Below are 17,170 nucleotides of genomic sequence, written 5' to 3'. Positions count from 1 at the left end.
TGATCCAGTATCCTTCTCTCATCACAATCTAGCAGGAATTACAGACTGAATCTGCATATTGAAGTGAGGAGAAAGGCTGGTTTGTTTTGTGTTTTATGTTAATTAAGATTTGCATGTTGCACTGTTCCAAGTCAAGTGTATTCCTGCTTTATAACCACCAAAGCAACAGGGAAGGAAGCAGAAAAAAATTTAATTGTGTTCTGGTTTTGTTGTGTTTTTTGTTTTTTACAAGGATACCATAGGGACTAAAAAAAAGCCTATTTGTAAGCATCTAATTACAAAATGCCAAGTGGTCAGGAGGTCTAGATCTTGTCAGTACGAGCTCTTGATGCTTTAAAGCAACTGAACATCAGGCTCAAAATATTTGTTTGGGGGCTGAAGGATGCCAGTGCCACGCTGCTCAGCTGGGTGGGGAATTTCACCGCCATGTACAGCACTCATTCTTCAAACACAGGAATCATTTCAGGAGCTGAGATAAAGCTCTTTCACATGTTTTCCCTTAACTCTGTTGATACCAGCGGAGCAAGAACCAATCTCAGATCCATTAAATCCGTGGAACCCGGGTGCTGTAGTCCTCGGTTCGTGCGAAGGGAAGAAATACAAAGCAAGAAAACTCTTACCTGTTTCTTCGTTTCCTTCAAGCCCCTCTGTGCCATCTCCCGACAGTGGGTACAAGTTGTCCTACCAACAGACGGAGACAGGAAAAAAGCAAAAGTCTCCTGACGTGCCCCAACCCACCCACAGAGTGGGGGTAGCTGGTAAACTGCATTGTCTCAGCCAGAGCCTAGGATTGCCTAAGCCATTAGAAAAATCCCACTAAATTAAGAAAAAGCAAAAAAAATAGCCATCCAACATTAAAGAACACACCAAAGGAAAAAAAATCGCCAACATAATAAAAACAGAGAGTGCAAAATCTGGAATAGGTTATAGGAATGTGGAGAAACAAACCAAGAGGTGAAGCACTGCTACTCTCTGCTCTCCTCTGCCCAAGAAATTGAAGCAGCAGCTCCCACTGAGCGGTCAGATGCAGGCTGGTTCCTACGGATTACAGTACGCACCATGTGCCAGCACCATTAGCACCCCAGGGACTACAGCATGAAGTCCGTACCGACGTGCAGGGTGGTTCAGGTGGTCACAAAGCCCCGGGAAGCTTGAGGAGTGAAGCATCACCTCTTTGTCCATCAGGACACAATGACTTTCGAGGTGTGAATTCTGAGAGACATTGCCGTGGCTCTGGCCTGCGTGCCCTTCCTCAGGGCAGGCATGCATCTGCCGGATCACCGACAAGCGGAGGAGGCTTCGATTGCCTTTCTTGACGGCCTCCCAAGAGGACAAAAGGCTTCCAAGTTTCAACCTGGGCTGTGTTGCAGCTGTGCTCACTAACAGAAGGCTACTGAGCAGCTGCAGAAATACCAATACAGAATAATGTAGTAAGTCAAGGAACCTCTCTACCTCTCTCTGCATTCTTTGTAGGTATCAACTGAGTATCTTGGGATTTTACAGACAGTGGAAGTCTCTTCTGGCCAGCTCCCTCACGTGTTAGGGTCTTGGCTTCAGTTGCTTTGTAAAACTCAACACCCTACACACCGAATCAGCCTCTTACATGGGCTGACATAATTTTAGCTGACCACAAAGCAGTGCCTGCTGAACTCGTCACATAAGGCTCCATTTGGAGCCAGCGGGGAGAAAGAGAGGAGACAGCCTCAGAAAGAGATTTATCTCACTTGCTGGAGTGTGGGATGAGTCTGAAGGTGCCCATCTGTCTCACGACTTTGGAGGGAACAGACGCCTAACTAAAACACAGCCTATTGCTTTTAGATGGCTACATCAAGTGAAATACATCTTTCTTTCGTTCTTTCCTTCACTACATACTTTCCATCTTCAAAGAAGACCTGGAGTTGAATTCCTTCTCCTTGCAGCATGATGGGACAGTTTCAGAGCCAGACTGAGCAGAAGCCCAGCTAGCAGGTACCGCAGATGAAACATCCACTAAGATACAGCAAGTCTGGCTTTATCTGGGGTTTGCAGGTTCCCGTGGCCCTCCTGCTTTCCAGTAGGTCTTGGAAACAGGAAGATGAAGAAAAGATTTGCCAGGGTGATTAGATAAATTCAGTGGAACTATTGGGAATAAAACAGTGTATGCTCTTTCTCCCTACAGTTTCCTACAGGAAATTTCTTACTTACATTGGTAGCTGCCCCTTCTGCTAGCAGGACAGATGGGGCACTGGGATGAAGATCTGCAGAAGCAGCATGTTCCGAACCAGTGAAATCTCAAGCTCACTCTGCTGTAACAATAAAAAGTCTGTGTCGAGCTGCACGCTCATACAGCATATTACACACAGAGAAAGGTAAAAACATCTTGCCCAGGAGATCTTGCAGCCTGTGTGAACCAAGTCAGACAGATACAGGACAAGAGATGGAGAACAGCTGAGAGGCAGGGGAAGGTGGGCACAGCTGCATCCCCTGATGAAGGCGGCACTTCCCGAGGGTCCTACATGCCTTGCCAGACGAGAACCAGAGCTGTTCTCAAAAGAGTTGTGGTCGCTTGAAAGAAAACTGGATGTCGCTACAGAGTTGCTTCTCCCAGAGTCTCCCAATGAGCACGAGAAGGAAGATTAAACAGCTGCTACTACAAAGCAGTCTGGGCACATAGCTGTAATCGGTGGTAGCACAGGATGGGGCAAAACAAAAGCCAAATGAATCACAAAGCTGACAGACAGACAGACAGAGTGAGCTGAAGAACAAGAACCCGGACGAGCATGGCCTGGCAGCCTCCTTGTCCAAAGCACCCCAGTTCCCCCCAGTCCATCTGCGGATATGAAGACTCCTTATACCCACTGCAGGGGCTGGGCTGGTGTAGAGGAAAGTGGGAGAAAAAGGGTTAGTACATAGACACCGGGCTGCTAATAAGAGAAATGCTTCTATGGTTCATATTGTGAATCACAGAAATGTTTGTCCATTACTCTGATAATAATTCTAGAAAAATCAATCACAGCTTTTAATACTGGCACCACCTTTTCTGATGAAGACATACCTGTCCAAGTGTGTAGTTAAAAACAAAAAACTAATGCTTTATCCCAACATGTCATTTTCCAAATTACCTCAATAAACAGATACTTTGCACGACATTATTTTAAAAAGAATTAGCGTGCTAACAAATGAGAGGAGTAAGCAAGACCTGCAATAACAGAACTGTAACTCAATTATCAAAACAAGATCAGACAGTGTTTTCAAAAGGAAGTAAACAGGAAAAGTGCATACCTTGAGAGGAAATTTAAAAGGAAGCATGGAGTCAAATGAGAGCAAGTTAGTAACAAGAGAAAAACAAAATAAATATTCAAATTCACATTCAGCTTCCAGGAGAGTAATACATTCAAATAAAACCTCATTTATCTATCAAAATAGCTTGAATTTTGTTTCTACTCCTGGCTATAAAACATATTTGATTTCCTATAACACACAGAAGTAACAAGCTTCTTACACCGCTCAATTTTTAATTGGGCTCTTCCAATCGATACAAGACAACTCTGATATTGACCAATAACCCTGCACAACTTTGGTGCATTCTCCCCCTGCCTACAGCCCCTCCTATTCTGTGCAGGGGTTACCTGGTGCCCCCTAAGCTGCGAGCTTGGTCCCCTGCTCCCGCGCCCGGCCAGCCCCTCTACCTCTCCCGCCGGCCGCACGGGACCGGGCAGCCCTCGCCTCGGCTGCTCAGACAGAACACAAGAAACCACAGCATCTGAAGCACTGGCTTGAGATGCTTCCATCACAGGAACTGGCCGTGGGAGTTTCAGCAATACCCAGCTACCCAGCTCTCGCTGCTGTTTTGAAAGTCCCACAAAGTCATTCCCATGGCCTTTAATAGGAGTCTCTTCAGGCTTCTGCTATGAAAACAGAGATCTAGAAACACACCCTCTTAAATGACCAACCTCGTGAGGTAATTTTTAATGAAACCCCTGTCTTTTTCCATCAGCAATTAATTAATCTGGCCTCTTTGTTCCACATGAATAAGGAGCAAAATGAAAATACATGCTCTCACAGAGATTTCAAAGATACTTTCGCTCGGAACAGAGTTACAAATTCGACCGTGTTTTCTCCTGATTCCATTTGCTGTACACATCTTACATTAAAGCAAGTTTAAGAATCTACTTTTGATGCATCAAAAGTGAATTTTCAATGCTTTAGCTCACTATGCAGAAAACACAGCAGCCTTTGATAGCAGAACAAAACTGCTGGAGCAAAATGTTGATTCCATCCAGGGATGCGCTAACCCTCACCCTTTGGCTGCTATCTGATTCCGTTTAGACGACTCCTATTAAATACAGAGAGGAGAGTATAGGGATATATCCTCTGGAATATCCACACAGCATACTCACCGAGGATAGATCTAACTAGTCATTAGATGTCACAGCTGTTCCACACAAAGGCAGCTGAAAGAGCCTTTATCAGCAAGTACAAAAGTGATCTCTCCAGACTGCTTGTCGGCATCTCTCTACAAGTGCTGAACGCTCTCATATAAGAAATTTATTCAGACATAACTCACAATGGAAGAATGAAGCCCCTTTTAATGGCAATAAAATAGTATGAAACATTCATAGAGTCAATGTACTGTGAATGGCGTAACCTTACAAAGACACGGATTCAGAATGGAATGCTCGGGAATAGGCCCTTCTACGGAAAAGAAATCTGACATTTAATCAACTTAAATCAACATATCGGTCACAGGAACAATGTTTCTGGAATTTAAACCAAGGTATTACATTTCTCTTTTTTTCAGTAACAATGCATGTAACTGCCTGGAATCTGTTATCATGAAAGATAACAAAATCACTGGACGATGTCTTCAAACGAGGACCATGTATTCATACTGAGCTAAAAGCTTCTGATGGACAGACAGAACAAATGGGTTTACTGCTGTGTCTTTTCTTTTGGTAGGTATTTCCAAGGCACTTATCATGGTAATATTGAAAAAAAAATAAGAGTATGTTCCGCTCGTTATATAAGGTAAATGGCTGAACATGTCAAAGAGTCACGAGGGCTTAACAAAAATCCTATGCACTTCTATTTAACTGTCAATAAACAGACCTAGTGGAAACAGTGCAATGCCTGCAGCTTTCCATGTGATGTCCCAGTGCTTATTTCCCGGTCCTTTATATTGGGCACGCACATGGTCAACAGCAATTTAAATGTTATCACTACTCATCACCTTGAGCAGCAAGCAAAGAGGCAAAGTTTCAGCACAGGATTTAGGGATGAAGCAGAAGCAGAGTGTGTCAACAGGAGGGGAAGGCTAACAGCTACAACCATACAGCCAGGCAGCACACCCACACACTGACAACTCTGCGAGAATGCACGCATGGTCACATCCAGGGAGAACTCTGTGCGTGTTTGACAGAGGGTATCTATGCATCTGTCCATAGGTATGAAACCCCATTGCTGCTATCGAGACTTCTAAAACATACGCACGGCTTGCAACACCAGCAGGCATACGCCAGGATCTCTGCGAGTCCTGGACTTCGCTGCGATCGCTAGGAGATTTGAACGTCCAATGGCTCTGAACTTAAAGGATCATTATTACATTATAACAGGTAAAATCATGATCCTTTTCATGAAACTTCACAGAAGTTTTGCCGCTTGCTTCAGTGAGGCTACTCAAGCTCCCTACCACTATACGGACCAGGAAAACCTGGTAACTTTTCAATGATTCAGTGTTGAAATAGGTACACAAATGTGGAGATCGACAAGGTCTATTTTGAACAAAAATGCTTAGTCAGAAAACATCTGTCTCTCTTGCTTTAATTAGCAACCTTGTTACAGGGAAAAACTGCATCCTGTTTGTTCTAAGTAGGTATTTTTAATCATTAAAATAGCTGTAAACTGGTTATTAAAATATTGTCATACAAAATATAACTAACTCCCTCACTAAGAAACTAGATAACTTCACTGCTTATCACAGGCGCATCACCAAAGTACTTTACCAGCGTAAATGTAGAAACACTATACGTATTATTCAAAAGTAATTTGTGGTATTCATTATTCAGTTAGAGAGAACTTCACTATTCTCAGGTGGTTTTCAAAATGTGTCTTTAAAAAAGAAAAATAATTCTGCAATAGTTAATACCAGTGCTCTCTGTTACATTGGAATTAATATCAGACATGTTTTACTACAGCCTTATTCAGAAAGACTGTCTTCGTGAATAAGAAAAATCCTTATGGAAACTGGCAATGCTTATTAGACCACAGTCACTACAAACACAGGGACAACAGATTAGACTGGCTTGAAATGACGACACACAGACAGGGCAGGATGCAGTAACTGCAAGAGGGTCACATATGGAGACCTGCACATATGAAAGACGGTGGTAAGCAAATCAGTAATAGACGCAAGGACGGTTCAAGAAGAATAAAACAAGAAAAATTAGGCACAAAAGAAAGTAAAAAGACTAGCAGAAGCCATGGCAGGAGTGGAGGTGTTTTAAAGTGCTGTTGCATGTGACCTTTTAAAATAAACAATTCTTATTTTGCAAAGCAGAGTATGTTATATGCACCAAGGAGATGACCGTAAAATGAGATATGCAGCAAAAACACGGTAGCCCTCCAAGCATTGCTGAAAACAGAAAACCCTATGCATTTTACAGCCTCAACATGGTGTATATAAGTTTGGCAGAAATGCATAAATGTCATTATAAGGCAATGCCACTCATTCTGGAGGTGAATGTTAGCAAGCACAGCGGCTTGATGATGACGCTTAGCATTGAATGGAATGTCAAAATAAAAATTTGGACTTAAACAGAAATTTGAGTATGTAACATATATGCACCATGGCATCAGAAAATGACCATAAAATGCAAAAAGGTGATGGAGTGATATGGAACGAACCTTGGAGAAATATCGCATCCTTGCTGCATAAAGGCACCCAGGGAAAACCAAAGGCTGTTAAATATTCCAAACTCATTTGGAGGGTCGGGAGGATTCTGAGGGTCACGTGGCTCTTCACTGCCGTCTTCCAAGTGCCATTCATAAGGGCTGAATCTGCTGACTAGGAAAAGAACTACGCTGACGCCAATGTAAGCAAAGACTATACACATCCAAATTTCATAAGCCAAAGGATCCAGGAAAGAGAATACGCCCGGTTTAGATTTCTGAGGCTTCTTGATCATGATGGAGATGCCCAGGCTCATAAAGGGTTTGGAAAAGTCTATGACTTCTTCTCGCACCAATGTTATGGTGAGGGGGGCAACAGCTATATCTGCTCTCTGAAAAGGGAAAACAAACCCAAGTTAGTTACAAAACAGTTGAAACATAATCACAATCTACAGTCTCAGGCTAATGAATCAGATGATAAATTACAAGAGTGAGTAGGAAACATTTTCTTTGCAGCCTATTTTGCAGTCACTGGAGTTAAGGACTACACGGTATCGATATAAAATTACTAACAAGAAGAGTTACAACCAAATCTGTACAAGGGCCTTAAGACAGAGGCAGATGCGTACCAACATGTATTTGTTTCTCTTAAGTTAAAAAGGACAAACAAACACTATGCGAACAGGACAGTGAGATGGCAACTAAACCAATGTCATTTTCTACTAACGGTCTGGATCCCTCCTTCTGCCTTGATGACTTCGGGCAAATTATGTTTGCTATACTTTAATTTTCTCTTTTCCATTCTTTCAGCAAGTTCCCTTGCCTTCCTGATTAGTCCAGGATCTTTAAAAGGAGCCTAAAAGGAGTAATGAGTCATTGTATTTCAGCTGCATTTGGGTGTTAGCACTCGTATATCCCTTTGAAACCTCACTGCAATAAGGGATAGAAGATGGCAAAATAGCGGGGCGACAAGAACCGGACAGCCCACCCTTTCCATGGTCACTGAAGAACAGTAATACAGATTTGCGAGTCCCTGAGAAGCAAATAGCCTTGGTTATCTGAGAAGAATGCAAATCAGTATTTTTCAGTATAATGTATGCCATCCTATTCTACAGAACTCTGTAGATCTGTAACAGAGACCAGGCACTGGGGCCGTGCCATCCAGAAGCACAGTCTCACCTCACGGCATCTATCGTTCACCAGCGGGTCGGTATACCCTGAACCAATACCCTGCCCTTCAACCAACACATCTTTGCTGGATTCCATGGCAGGGTAAGAATGTGAAGTAAAAAAAAAAAAAAAGTTACTTATTTACCTGATTAAAAATAACATTACAGGATAGGTTTTTGACATATTTAATTGTATCTGTATTTCTACACCAGAAAAATTCAAGTAATCCTGTTTAGACAATCTAGCCTTGATTCAGCCCAGGACTGAGTCAGGTGTCAGCATTTGCAACAGAGTGGACTGGAATGCTAAAAAAAGGCCCACTTTCCATTAAAAAAAAATGCTTGAATTATTATTACGAGAGACAATACACCTGCATACACCTTTTTGTAACCTCCTATTTTAAACACTCTTAACTATTCATGTTATTGAACCTTTTAAGACGGCCTTTTGTTGGTTATTAAGAATTTCAGAAAGAAAAAATGATTCTTAGGGAAAGTTTAACTTACCAGTACCTAAACCACTGTGCACCTTTTAAACCAGATTTTTGTTTCCCACTAGTAAGTATGTATCTCTTTCTGGTGGAAAAATAAAACCTGATTAAGTAGAAATTTGAATAAAAGTTAATAGGAAATGTTAATAAGAAGTGATTCAAATCTGTGCCATGAAATAACTGAATATGCCTTTATGTAAATCTGATGGTGATACAGGTGCCTTTCATGAGTATCTGATTTGTTCCTCCTACTAGATAGTTGTTTTGGGTGGGTTTTTTTAAAGTTTAACAACCAGAAATGGCAAAGGCTTCTCCTAAAGTTAGCGTCCAGACCGCACACTCTGTGCCAGCCGGTGCCTCAGTGGCTCTGTGCAGCCTTGCCCGATGCTCTCGGTGTTTTAAGACCAAGGTTAACGGCAGACCTGTCGGTCGGAGGCCAGGCTCTCCACGCCCTTCCCACAGCGAGCGTCCCTCCGTGACAGACCCGTCTGCACACTCGACCTCCAGATCTGCTCCAGCACGTAGGTCAGCCATTCAGAAATCACAGCCCTTTGCGTGCCCTCTCACAGCCCTCCCCAGCCCCTTCAGGCATTCACGCCTCCTAGGACACTGCCTCTCCCCTTAAGTGACTGCTTTCCTTGAGGAGAAAACCCTCACCTGATTTGTGGTCACTTACTGCAAAAAATCAAGCTTCACGTGGCTTGAATATAAAAACCGAAAGTGCTGGCTGCCTTTGGATGCCTGGGTGTTTACTGGCTTTGCAGATGAATGTGTTAATCACCTAAGTAACAGAGAGACCAGGGGAGGACACAGGTACAGTGTGGTAAAGGGACTGGGTGATGCTGGAACTTGTTCACTGACGAATTCTCCCAAAACATATATTTGTCTTGTAGCTGCTGCTTGTTGAGCTACTGTTCAATATTAGATGTCTGCAGTCAGTAAGTATGAGATGCACACAGAATATCAGTTTTAAATGTAGTCAGAGTCCACGGCTGGCTGGAAGACTAAGCACTTTGACCATGGCTACCGTATTGGCATTGAATTAATGAGGTGCTTAGAAATTAATCGTTATTAGAGCAAGCTGAACGCATCAGGACCCCTGCAGAGACTCAGCAATGATTCCACGCAAAGCGAAGCTTGGGTGGGAGGCACGCGCCTTACTGCCCGGCACTTCTGCACATGGACAGCCAGCCTTGGAACAGCTCGTCAAGGCAGGAAAAGGCTGGTTCAGCTGTAAGGGCATTTAGTTTCTGTAATGCTTTCCTGGACTTGCAGAAATTTAATAATTGCCAAAATAGACATGGTGGAGCTGTTCCTAAATGCTGATGCAGCGTGCAATGAAGTCTGCATCTCCTTCATGAGCAGCTGAGTTCACGCAGGATGTTCCTGCAGGGTCTTTGGGAGGATGAAGCTGATGCTGTGCTGAAGCACAGACAAATCCGTTTTTAAAGGCCTGACTGCTACCATGTCCTCATTCATATCATACAGGATGGATTTCTTTGTAAATGATTTAAAATTGCATTTTAATATTACAAGGGATACAAATATTTATTTTTCTAACACATTCCTGTCTTCCTGCTTTCCTACTATTTTTGACAGGAGTTCAATATATTGGAAACGCCAAGAAATACCCTCATGCCTTAAATGAATATGGCAGCGCTTGTTTTCTGCAGAGGGAACAAGCATGGGTTCAGACACCGGGTCTCAGGAAACCATCGACAGCCAGGGCACTGAGAGCGGACCAGCTACAATCCAGCACCTGGGCCCGGTTCCTCACCACTTCCCTGAATACTAGTTGCACTACAGAGGTTAAAAACCAGAGCGCTCGTGGCTTATTTATTTAGAGATATAATATTTGAAATGGAGAGCTTATGGAGAGCTCTAAGCACCCTAAAGGATCATTAATAATTGCAGCACAGTTGTGAGTTTCCCTCCCTGTTCTGGCTGCAGATAAGCAGAACCCATAAAAATTGAGCTCGATTAAAAAGAACACAACCACAGCCACAACCATGCCCTTCCCTGCGCAGAACTGGAGGAGGGTTTAAGAACCTCAACAGCTAAGCTTTACTAATCACTCATGACTAATGGCGTTTCAAACCTCATCTTCACTGCATTTGAGCTGGGCGAGAAATGTCACGGATTCCTCTGAGGCTTGTTCTGTCTTTGCCTGCCAGCGTGGGAGGGACGGCTTTACAGAGGACATGTAGCACAGAGGCACTACCCACTACAGTCAAAGCTGACCCCAGGGGGCCTGCAAACCTCAAGACTCTTAAGGGGAGGGAGAAAAAATAGCAAATGGAAACATCCCTTGACATGGAGAAAGAAAAACGGTAAGATGTTCCACCTCTGTAATCCAAAAGGAGGGACTCAATTCTTCTGCTTACTGTCCTAAAGATGAGTCTTCCTAACTTCAAAGCAATGCACTAGAGAGAGACCAGCTGTGCTCCTGCCTGTACTTGCTTCTGGTCATTTGAGCTTGCTGAACTGAACAATTTCTTTGCCCGTGTGTTGCTTTTCAAGAATTGGTTCTGGGCTACAGTCACTTTGCAAGACCTCTGTGTAACGGGAAGCCAGTCAGCACCCACGCAGACCGAAGCAGAGGGACACTGCCCGATTTCCACTGGGAGCCAAACCTCCAGGCACCCCAGAAGGGCTGAATGCAGGCACACAGCAGCATCAGAAGAGACCACGCTGGAACGGTGACTGACGCTGAGCACATTTTAGGACTCCTCAGTGCAGTCTGAGGTTTCCAGGTATCAGAAAAGGGTGTCAAACAGAGCACCATACCACCTGTGGCACCTGCTGGTAAAAGCTATCTTGTAAAGAGAGCCCAGTATACCCAAGGATATCGGGGTGTGTTGAGAGGCCACATCGTGAGGGCAATGTGTTTTTAACACATTAGCTCACGCTTACTTAGAAAAAACAGCTGATACCTGACTAGTAACATGCTGCATCGAAGAAAGGTATTAAGGTGTTAAAACCACAGTTGGCCTTGTCTGCCGTAGTTTGTCAATGTGAAGTCCATGTGTGCTTTCTGTGGATGGCCACAGCTCCTCCTGAGACGCTATTACTGTATGCAGATGGAGAAACTCAGGGTACATCTGCTTCTCGAGCTGCAGACATACGTGTGCTTCCTCTGCCTGTGCTCGGATGCAGGCCAGCCGAAGCCCAGGACCACGTCAGCATGGCTCTGTGCCACCACGGCTCAGGGCTGCCCAGGCAGGGACCCCGCATCTGTCCATGCGTGTACAGGACAAGGGTCCGGCATCCCATCACACGGCTGCCTTTGGGCACTGTTACCTGGGTCTTCCTCCTGCAGAAACCAGGGCTGAGGGGCGAGCTTCTCCTGCTCATGGCACAGTCGGGCTCTGCCACCAACTAAGAGCACATGGGACATTTTGAGGACAATTACGAATCGAATTAGTCTTCCCCTTCACTGTGATTCAAAGGCTGTATGTGCTATCTGTAGTCTTTCTTCTGCTGCCGGGAGAGCCAGAGAGGCCAGCGCCGCGCGAGGCTGCTTCGTCTGTTCAAGGCAGGGAGATGTGTAGGTGGTCCCACTCTGACAGATTGCGGAGGCTGCCTGCGTTTGGGGGACTGTCTGTCCTTTACATCCCTGCTTCATTTCTTTGTGCTATTTTACGTACTGAAAGGTTTTTATAAAGGCCTTTTTTTACCTGAGTAGAGTTTTAAAGGCTGTAAGGTCTGGCTGCTCTTTCCACTCCCAAAGCATTTGTAGCTACACTTAAGATCTGTGTTAAACCTACTGTCAATTAGCCTCAGCGATGTGAAAAGCATCAGGCCCAGGGAGGGAAGGTTTTCCCTGGCTGAACAGTAGAGGAAGAACAGCAGCCTGCTTTAAAATGGAAAGAAGAAATAAAAGCTTACAGAAAGAAGCTTACCCTAGAGAAGAAAAAAGCCGACTGTGTGGTGCTCGGCAGCTGGTGGGTACAAAGCCCCAAGCGCCGGCCATGCAGGGTGTACGCAGTGGGACACGCTGCTGCTCACAGCCCGGGTGCAGGGCACGGCGTTACTGGGTGCATCACCTGCCTTGCTGGTTTGCTTTGCTGGTTAGGTTTAAATAGTGATCCAGTCTCCCAGACTGGGAATGACTTAGCTACTTCCCTCTTCTAAAATGTCCCGGAAAAAACCTCTATTTGCTATTTTTATTCTGTCAAAAATTTCCACTATGTTTTACAAATATCTGTTAGTTTAAAAAATAACAGTGCTTGAATTGGTAGGTTTTTTTCTGGTAGGAAGAGTTGTCTTATTTTGACACCACCAGAGTGAAAGAGCAAAATTAAGGCATTCTTCAACCTTACCTGACTTTTTTGATTTATGAAAAATCAATTAAATTTCATTTTATGTCAAATTTTATTATCATTATTAATTATTACTACTGCCATTACTACTACTACCACCAACATTTGAAAATTGCTAACAAACCACAAGCCCCTGTTAGCTCCTCCCTAGCAAGACTTCTGGGTTCTCCTGTCTGAAGCAAAGGCTGCCAAAGAGCAAGTCCTCCTCTGTAACTGGGTTCATCTGTACAGCCCATTGCAAAGCCACAAGGAAAGGTCCAAGAGGGCCAGCTGAGACTGTCCTCAAACTTTAGGGAGCCTATGGCACAGCAGACTTTTACACCCTCCAGCCAGCCCTGATGTCATAAGGGACAGGAAAGGGAGAATCTCTAATGGGAAGGATTTTGGTGTGTCTGTCCCCCGGTAATGTGTAGCCCTCAGGACTGTTCTAGTTAGCCTAGTTAAGGCAGACCTCCAGCTAGCCTTAGGCCGGAGTGAGGGCTGTCCTGGTCAGCCTCAGGGCCCGCAGCGCTGTGCCACAGCATCCCGGTTGCTCTGGGTACAGCTCAGGGCACGCTCAGCTCCATCCCATCCCATCCCATCCCATCCCATCCCATCCCATCCCATCCCATCCCATCCCATCCCATCCCATCCCATCCCATCCCATCCCATCCCTCCCTGCTCCTCGCCCTTTGGAGCCCTCTGATGCAGCAGTCTGGAGGCTGCATGGACCCAGCTGCACCCTCTCTCCTGACTCTACGCTGCATCCCACAGGATGCAACAGTAACAACAAACTGGCACAAACTAAACATTAATTTCAGTTAACGAGGGTTTTGGCATTAAAATGACAAGCCATTCACTTCCTATGACTGTCTTATGAGCAATTTTAGAAAAGAGTTGTATGGAAGGGGCTATGCAAAAAAGGGCACAGTATTTAAAAAGCCTGGTAAGACTTCCCAGCAGTGCCAGGTGGCGGTGAGAAGCTTGTTGGGTCAGGAATATGCTGTATTTGACAAATGAGTAGTCGGTGTTTATCACTTCAGACAAACGCAATCTAAAAGATTGCGTCTTCTGCCACAGCTCAGTTCAGCTGCTGGATAAATGGTACCAAAACCAATCAGGCCCCTTTCATCCCCCCATGCCTGTCTTCCATACATATTAATAAAGGCATTTAAAATCTAATCTCCCTCTTGTCTTCCCAAAATGGAATCCAGAGGAGCCAAATACGAAGCCATTTTGCAGACGAGGCTCACAGGGGCATTAGGGGTAACGCACACTTTTAGTTCCCTAATAGAGTTTTAAGCCCTTGAGAGAGAAAGGAAAGTCAGTGCATAAATGAAGCACTTGCTCCAAATAATTAGCACTTCTAGAGCACTCTTCATCTTCATAGGGCTCTGTGCACATCCTCGTGAGTGTGGTACACAGCCCCCTCTGAACAGATGGAGAAAGAGGCCAAGGGTATTTGATTATGTTAGCAAACAGAGCTGGGAAAGGGTCTGGACGGCCGGGGAGGTTTGCACTCAGACTTTTTCCTGCTTACAGCAAGCCAGGTGGATTTCTGTGCAGCTTGCCAGCTCAGAAGCTCAGCTTGGCGGGATGGGGAGCTAGCTCAGCAGCACCGGGCTGTAAGCATTGACCTGGGTTTACAGTCAAACCTCAAGGGACACATCTGACTTTTGAATAACTGAGCACTGCAGTGAAGAGGCTTCAGTAACTGAGCTTGCAGCTTGAGGAGCTGTTGGGAGTCAGGGAGGGAAACATTCCTCAATTTTCATTAGTGAGAAAACACAGATGAAAACTGTGCTTCGGAATACAGACCTTTTTGCAGGGGAACATGGCAATGGCAGGGTGGGTTTAGGGTTGCTTTAAGGCACGGTCTATGGTGCCTGCGAGGCTGGCTCTTGCTGGTGTGGAAAGGTCACACGTATGGCCAGGTCAAGGGGAAGCGGCTAGGGCTCAGTCTGATGCTCAGGAGGCAGAGCTCTCTGAGCGAGGCTCATGCCAAGGGGCGGCTGAAAAGGCAGCTGCAGCCAACCTGTTTATCCTAGAATCACAGAATGGTTGGGGTTGGAAGCGACCTTTAAGGGTCATCTAGTTCAGCCCCCCGGCAATGAGCAGGGACATCTTCGGCTGCATCAGGTTGCTCAGTGCCCTGCCCAACCTGATGTTGAATGTTCCCAGGGATGGGGCATCAACCACCTCTCTGGGCAACCCATGCCAAGGTTTCACCACCCTCACTATAAAAAATTTCTTCCTTATACCTAGTCTAAATCTAACCTCTTTCAGTTTGAAACCATTACCCCCTGTGCTATCACAACAGGCCCTGCTAAAAAGCGTGACCCATCTTTCATGTAAGCCCCCTTTAAGTACTGAAAGGCTGCAGCAAGGTCTCCCCGGAGCCTTCTCTTGTCCATGCTGAACTGCCCCAACCCTCCCAGCCTTTCCTGACAGCAGAGGTGCTCCAGCCCTCGGATGGTTTTTGTGGCCCTTTATCCAGATGGATCTTGCATCGCACAGCAGCTGCGCAGGCTGCCCTTACTTGGCTCAAGTCCCAGAGGCAGTGGCCCATCTCACACCTTGCCGGTCCCTGTGCCTTGGCATTTCAGGTTCCCTTTTGTCATGCCTTTTGCATATGGCATGATTATTTTTTAAAGTGAATAAACTGTTTCCCTGCTTCTCACTTGCAAATAGATCAAAAGGACCCAATTACAGCTAATACTCTTGATATTTCTTGAACCAAACACAGGAAAACTGAGGGTTTAGGTTTCCACTGCAATGTAATTACACTTGGAACTAAACTAGACCTTTGCTTCAGAGGTTCTCAATGTACTTCTATTTTCTAAGAGAGGTAACACTGGTTTCCCAAATCGCATAACTGAGGCATGGGGAGCTCAGAAGATATGCACAATGTCAAACCTCAGTGCAACAGGGAAGTGAAGATATAAGCCAGGGATCCAGACCCCTGTTCACTTTCTCTAATCAGTAGATTCCCCCCCCCTTAATACAGTAACTACAAAAACATTGCTGCTTACATACAACATTTTGAAGTTGAATAGGTTACCAAGTATATAACAAGGCATCAGGACTGACTGCTCCAGAATAAGAAAACATTTGCAGGTCTAGTAATTACTTTAAAAACACTGATTCATTTGAAAAAAATTATCTCACCAAACATCTTGCAAGAATGATGATATGCTATCCCAAGGAAATTTTGAGGGGACTTTTAGAAATTACACTCATCCATGAGGAGTAAAAGAAGGCAATATTCACTTCTGCTCTGATATTTTTAATAAAGGAAAGCTTGTTAAAAATAAACTGTAAAGAAGGTTTGGGCGGAATCACAAATCATCTCATTAGCATTCTGGGAATAAAAAGCAAAGACGAAATATCAGCTTGTAAAGTCTTTTCTGAAAAGCCAATTTTCTCCCCCTTCCATCTGGTTTATCCATATTCCAAAATTCTCATTTTCAAAGAAGTTTCTAAAATGGCAATTCCGCACTGTTTTTGTTCTTACTAAACAAAGCAATGTACACCCAATATAGAAATATAAAGAAGAACGCAATGAATTAAGACTTTTTTTTTTTTTGTCTGACAGCTGATTTTTAAAGCCAAACCCAGGGTTTGAAACAAAAAAACGACGTGGGTGATTTCACACCTGCATTGCTTCTTACCCTGAAAAGCAACCATGGGGATGAGTCTAACACAGACTGACATCAGTGATGCAACGAGGGCCAGCATCACAGGGTCGGACCTTTAACAGGAGGGACACCCTCCCAGCACTTACAAGACTGCCAGAGAAAAAGGAGACATGGCAAATGCAAAAGCAGCTTATGAAGGGCAAACTGGAAAATCTGCTGTAGACAAGAATTTGAAATTTGCCCAATGCCACTTGTCAGCATTTTGTGGACTCTGATTTGGAGAACAGGGGTAAAAAAGTGACCCTTTCCTGCAATGAAACCATTAGAAAAGTAGACTATAAAAATGGCACTACAAAGAAATATCTAGAATTTTATAGGTGGTATTCAAACAAATGATCTTTATTTTGCAGTTTATTAACTTTGAGCATAACTTTTTATAAAGAACATTAAAATGAAGGTTAAGAGAAACTTACCCCATAGACCAGTTCACCCACCATGCCATTCCATATCTTAGTCTCAGGGTCCCTAGCTCCATATTTCCCATCTCCAACAATTGACAGTTTGTATTTTATTCCAACATGTTTTGCTATTTCAGAAGCTAAGTCTACACAATATCCTTCATATCTCTCATTCCCTTCTAGTTGTTCATGGTTTTTCTTATACATTACATATGGTGATTCCTTTGAAACAAAAGTAAAGATCAA

General features: G+C 44.3%; 1 protein-coding gene across 3 annotated transcripts in view; it reads right to left on the bottom strand.

Annotated features, from left to right (window-relative positions):
- GRIA3 (glutamate ionotropic receptor AMPA type subunit 3) overlaps window positions 1-17,170 on the bottom strand; it is a 155,824-nt gene that overhangs the window by 38,603 nt on the left and 100,051 nt on the right. For all 3 annotated transcript variants that reach the window (XM_075435790.1, XM_075435789.1, XM_075435788.1), the window contains exons 10-11: window positions 16,940-17,146; window positions 6,883-7,259 (exon numbers count right to left, since the gene is read on the bottom strand). In XM_075435790.1, the coding sequence (XP_075291905.1) occupies window positions 6,883-7,259; window positions 16,940-17,146 (584 nt within the window). The remainder of the gene's footprint in view (window positions 1-6,882; window positions 7,260-16,939; window positions 17,147-17,170) is intronic.

The sequence above is a fragment of the Opisthocomus hoazin genome, chromosome 14 (genome assembly GCF_030867145.1).
Source record: "Opisthocomus hoazin isolate bOpiHoa1 chromosome 14, bOpiHoa1.hap1, whole genome shotgun sequence".
NCBI classification, from domain to species: Eukaryota; Metazoa; Chordata; class Aves; order Opisthocomiformes; family Opisthocomidae; genus Opisthocomus; species Opisthocomus hoazin.
The sequence above is the reverse complement of the archived record's forward strand: the minus strand, read 5'-3'. Positions and strand labels throughout refer to the sequence as shown.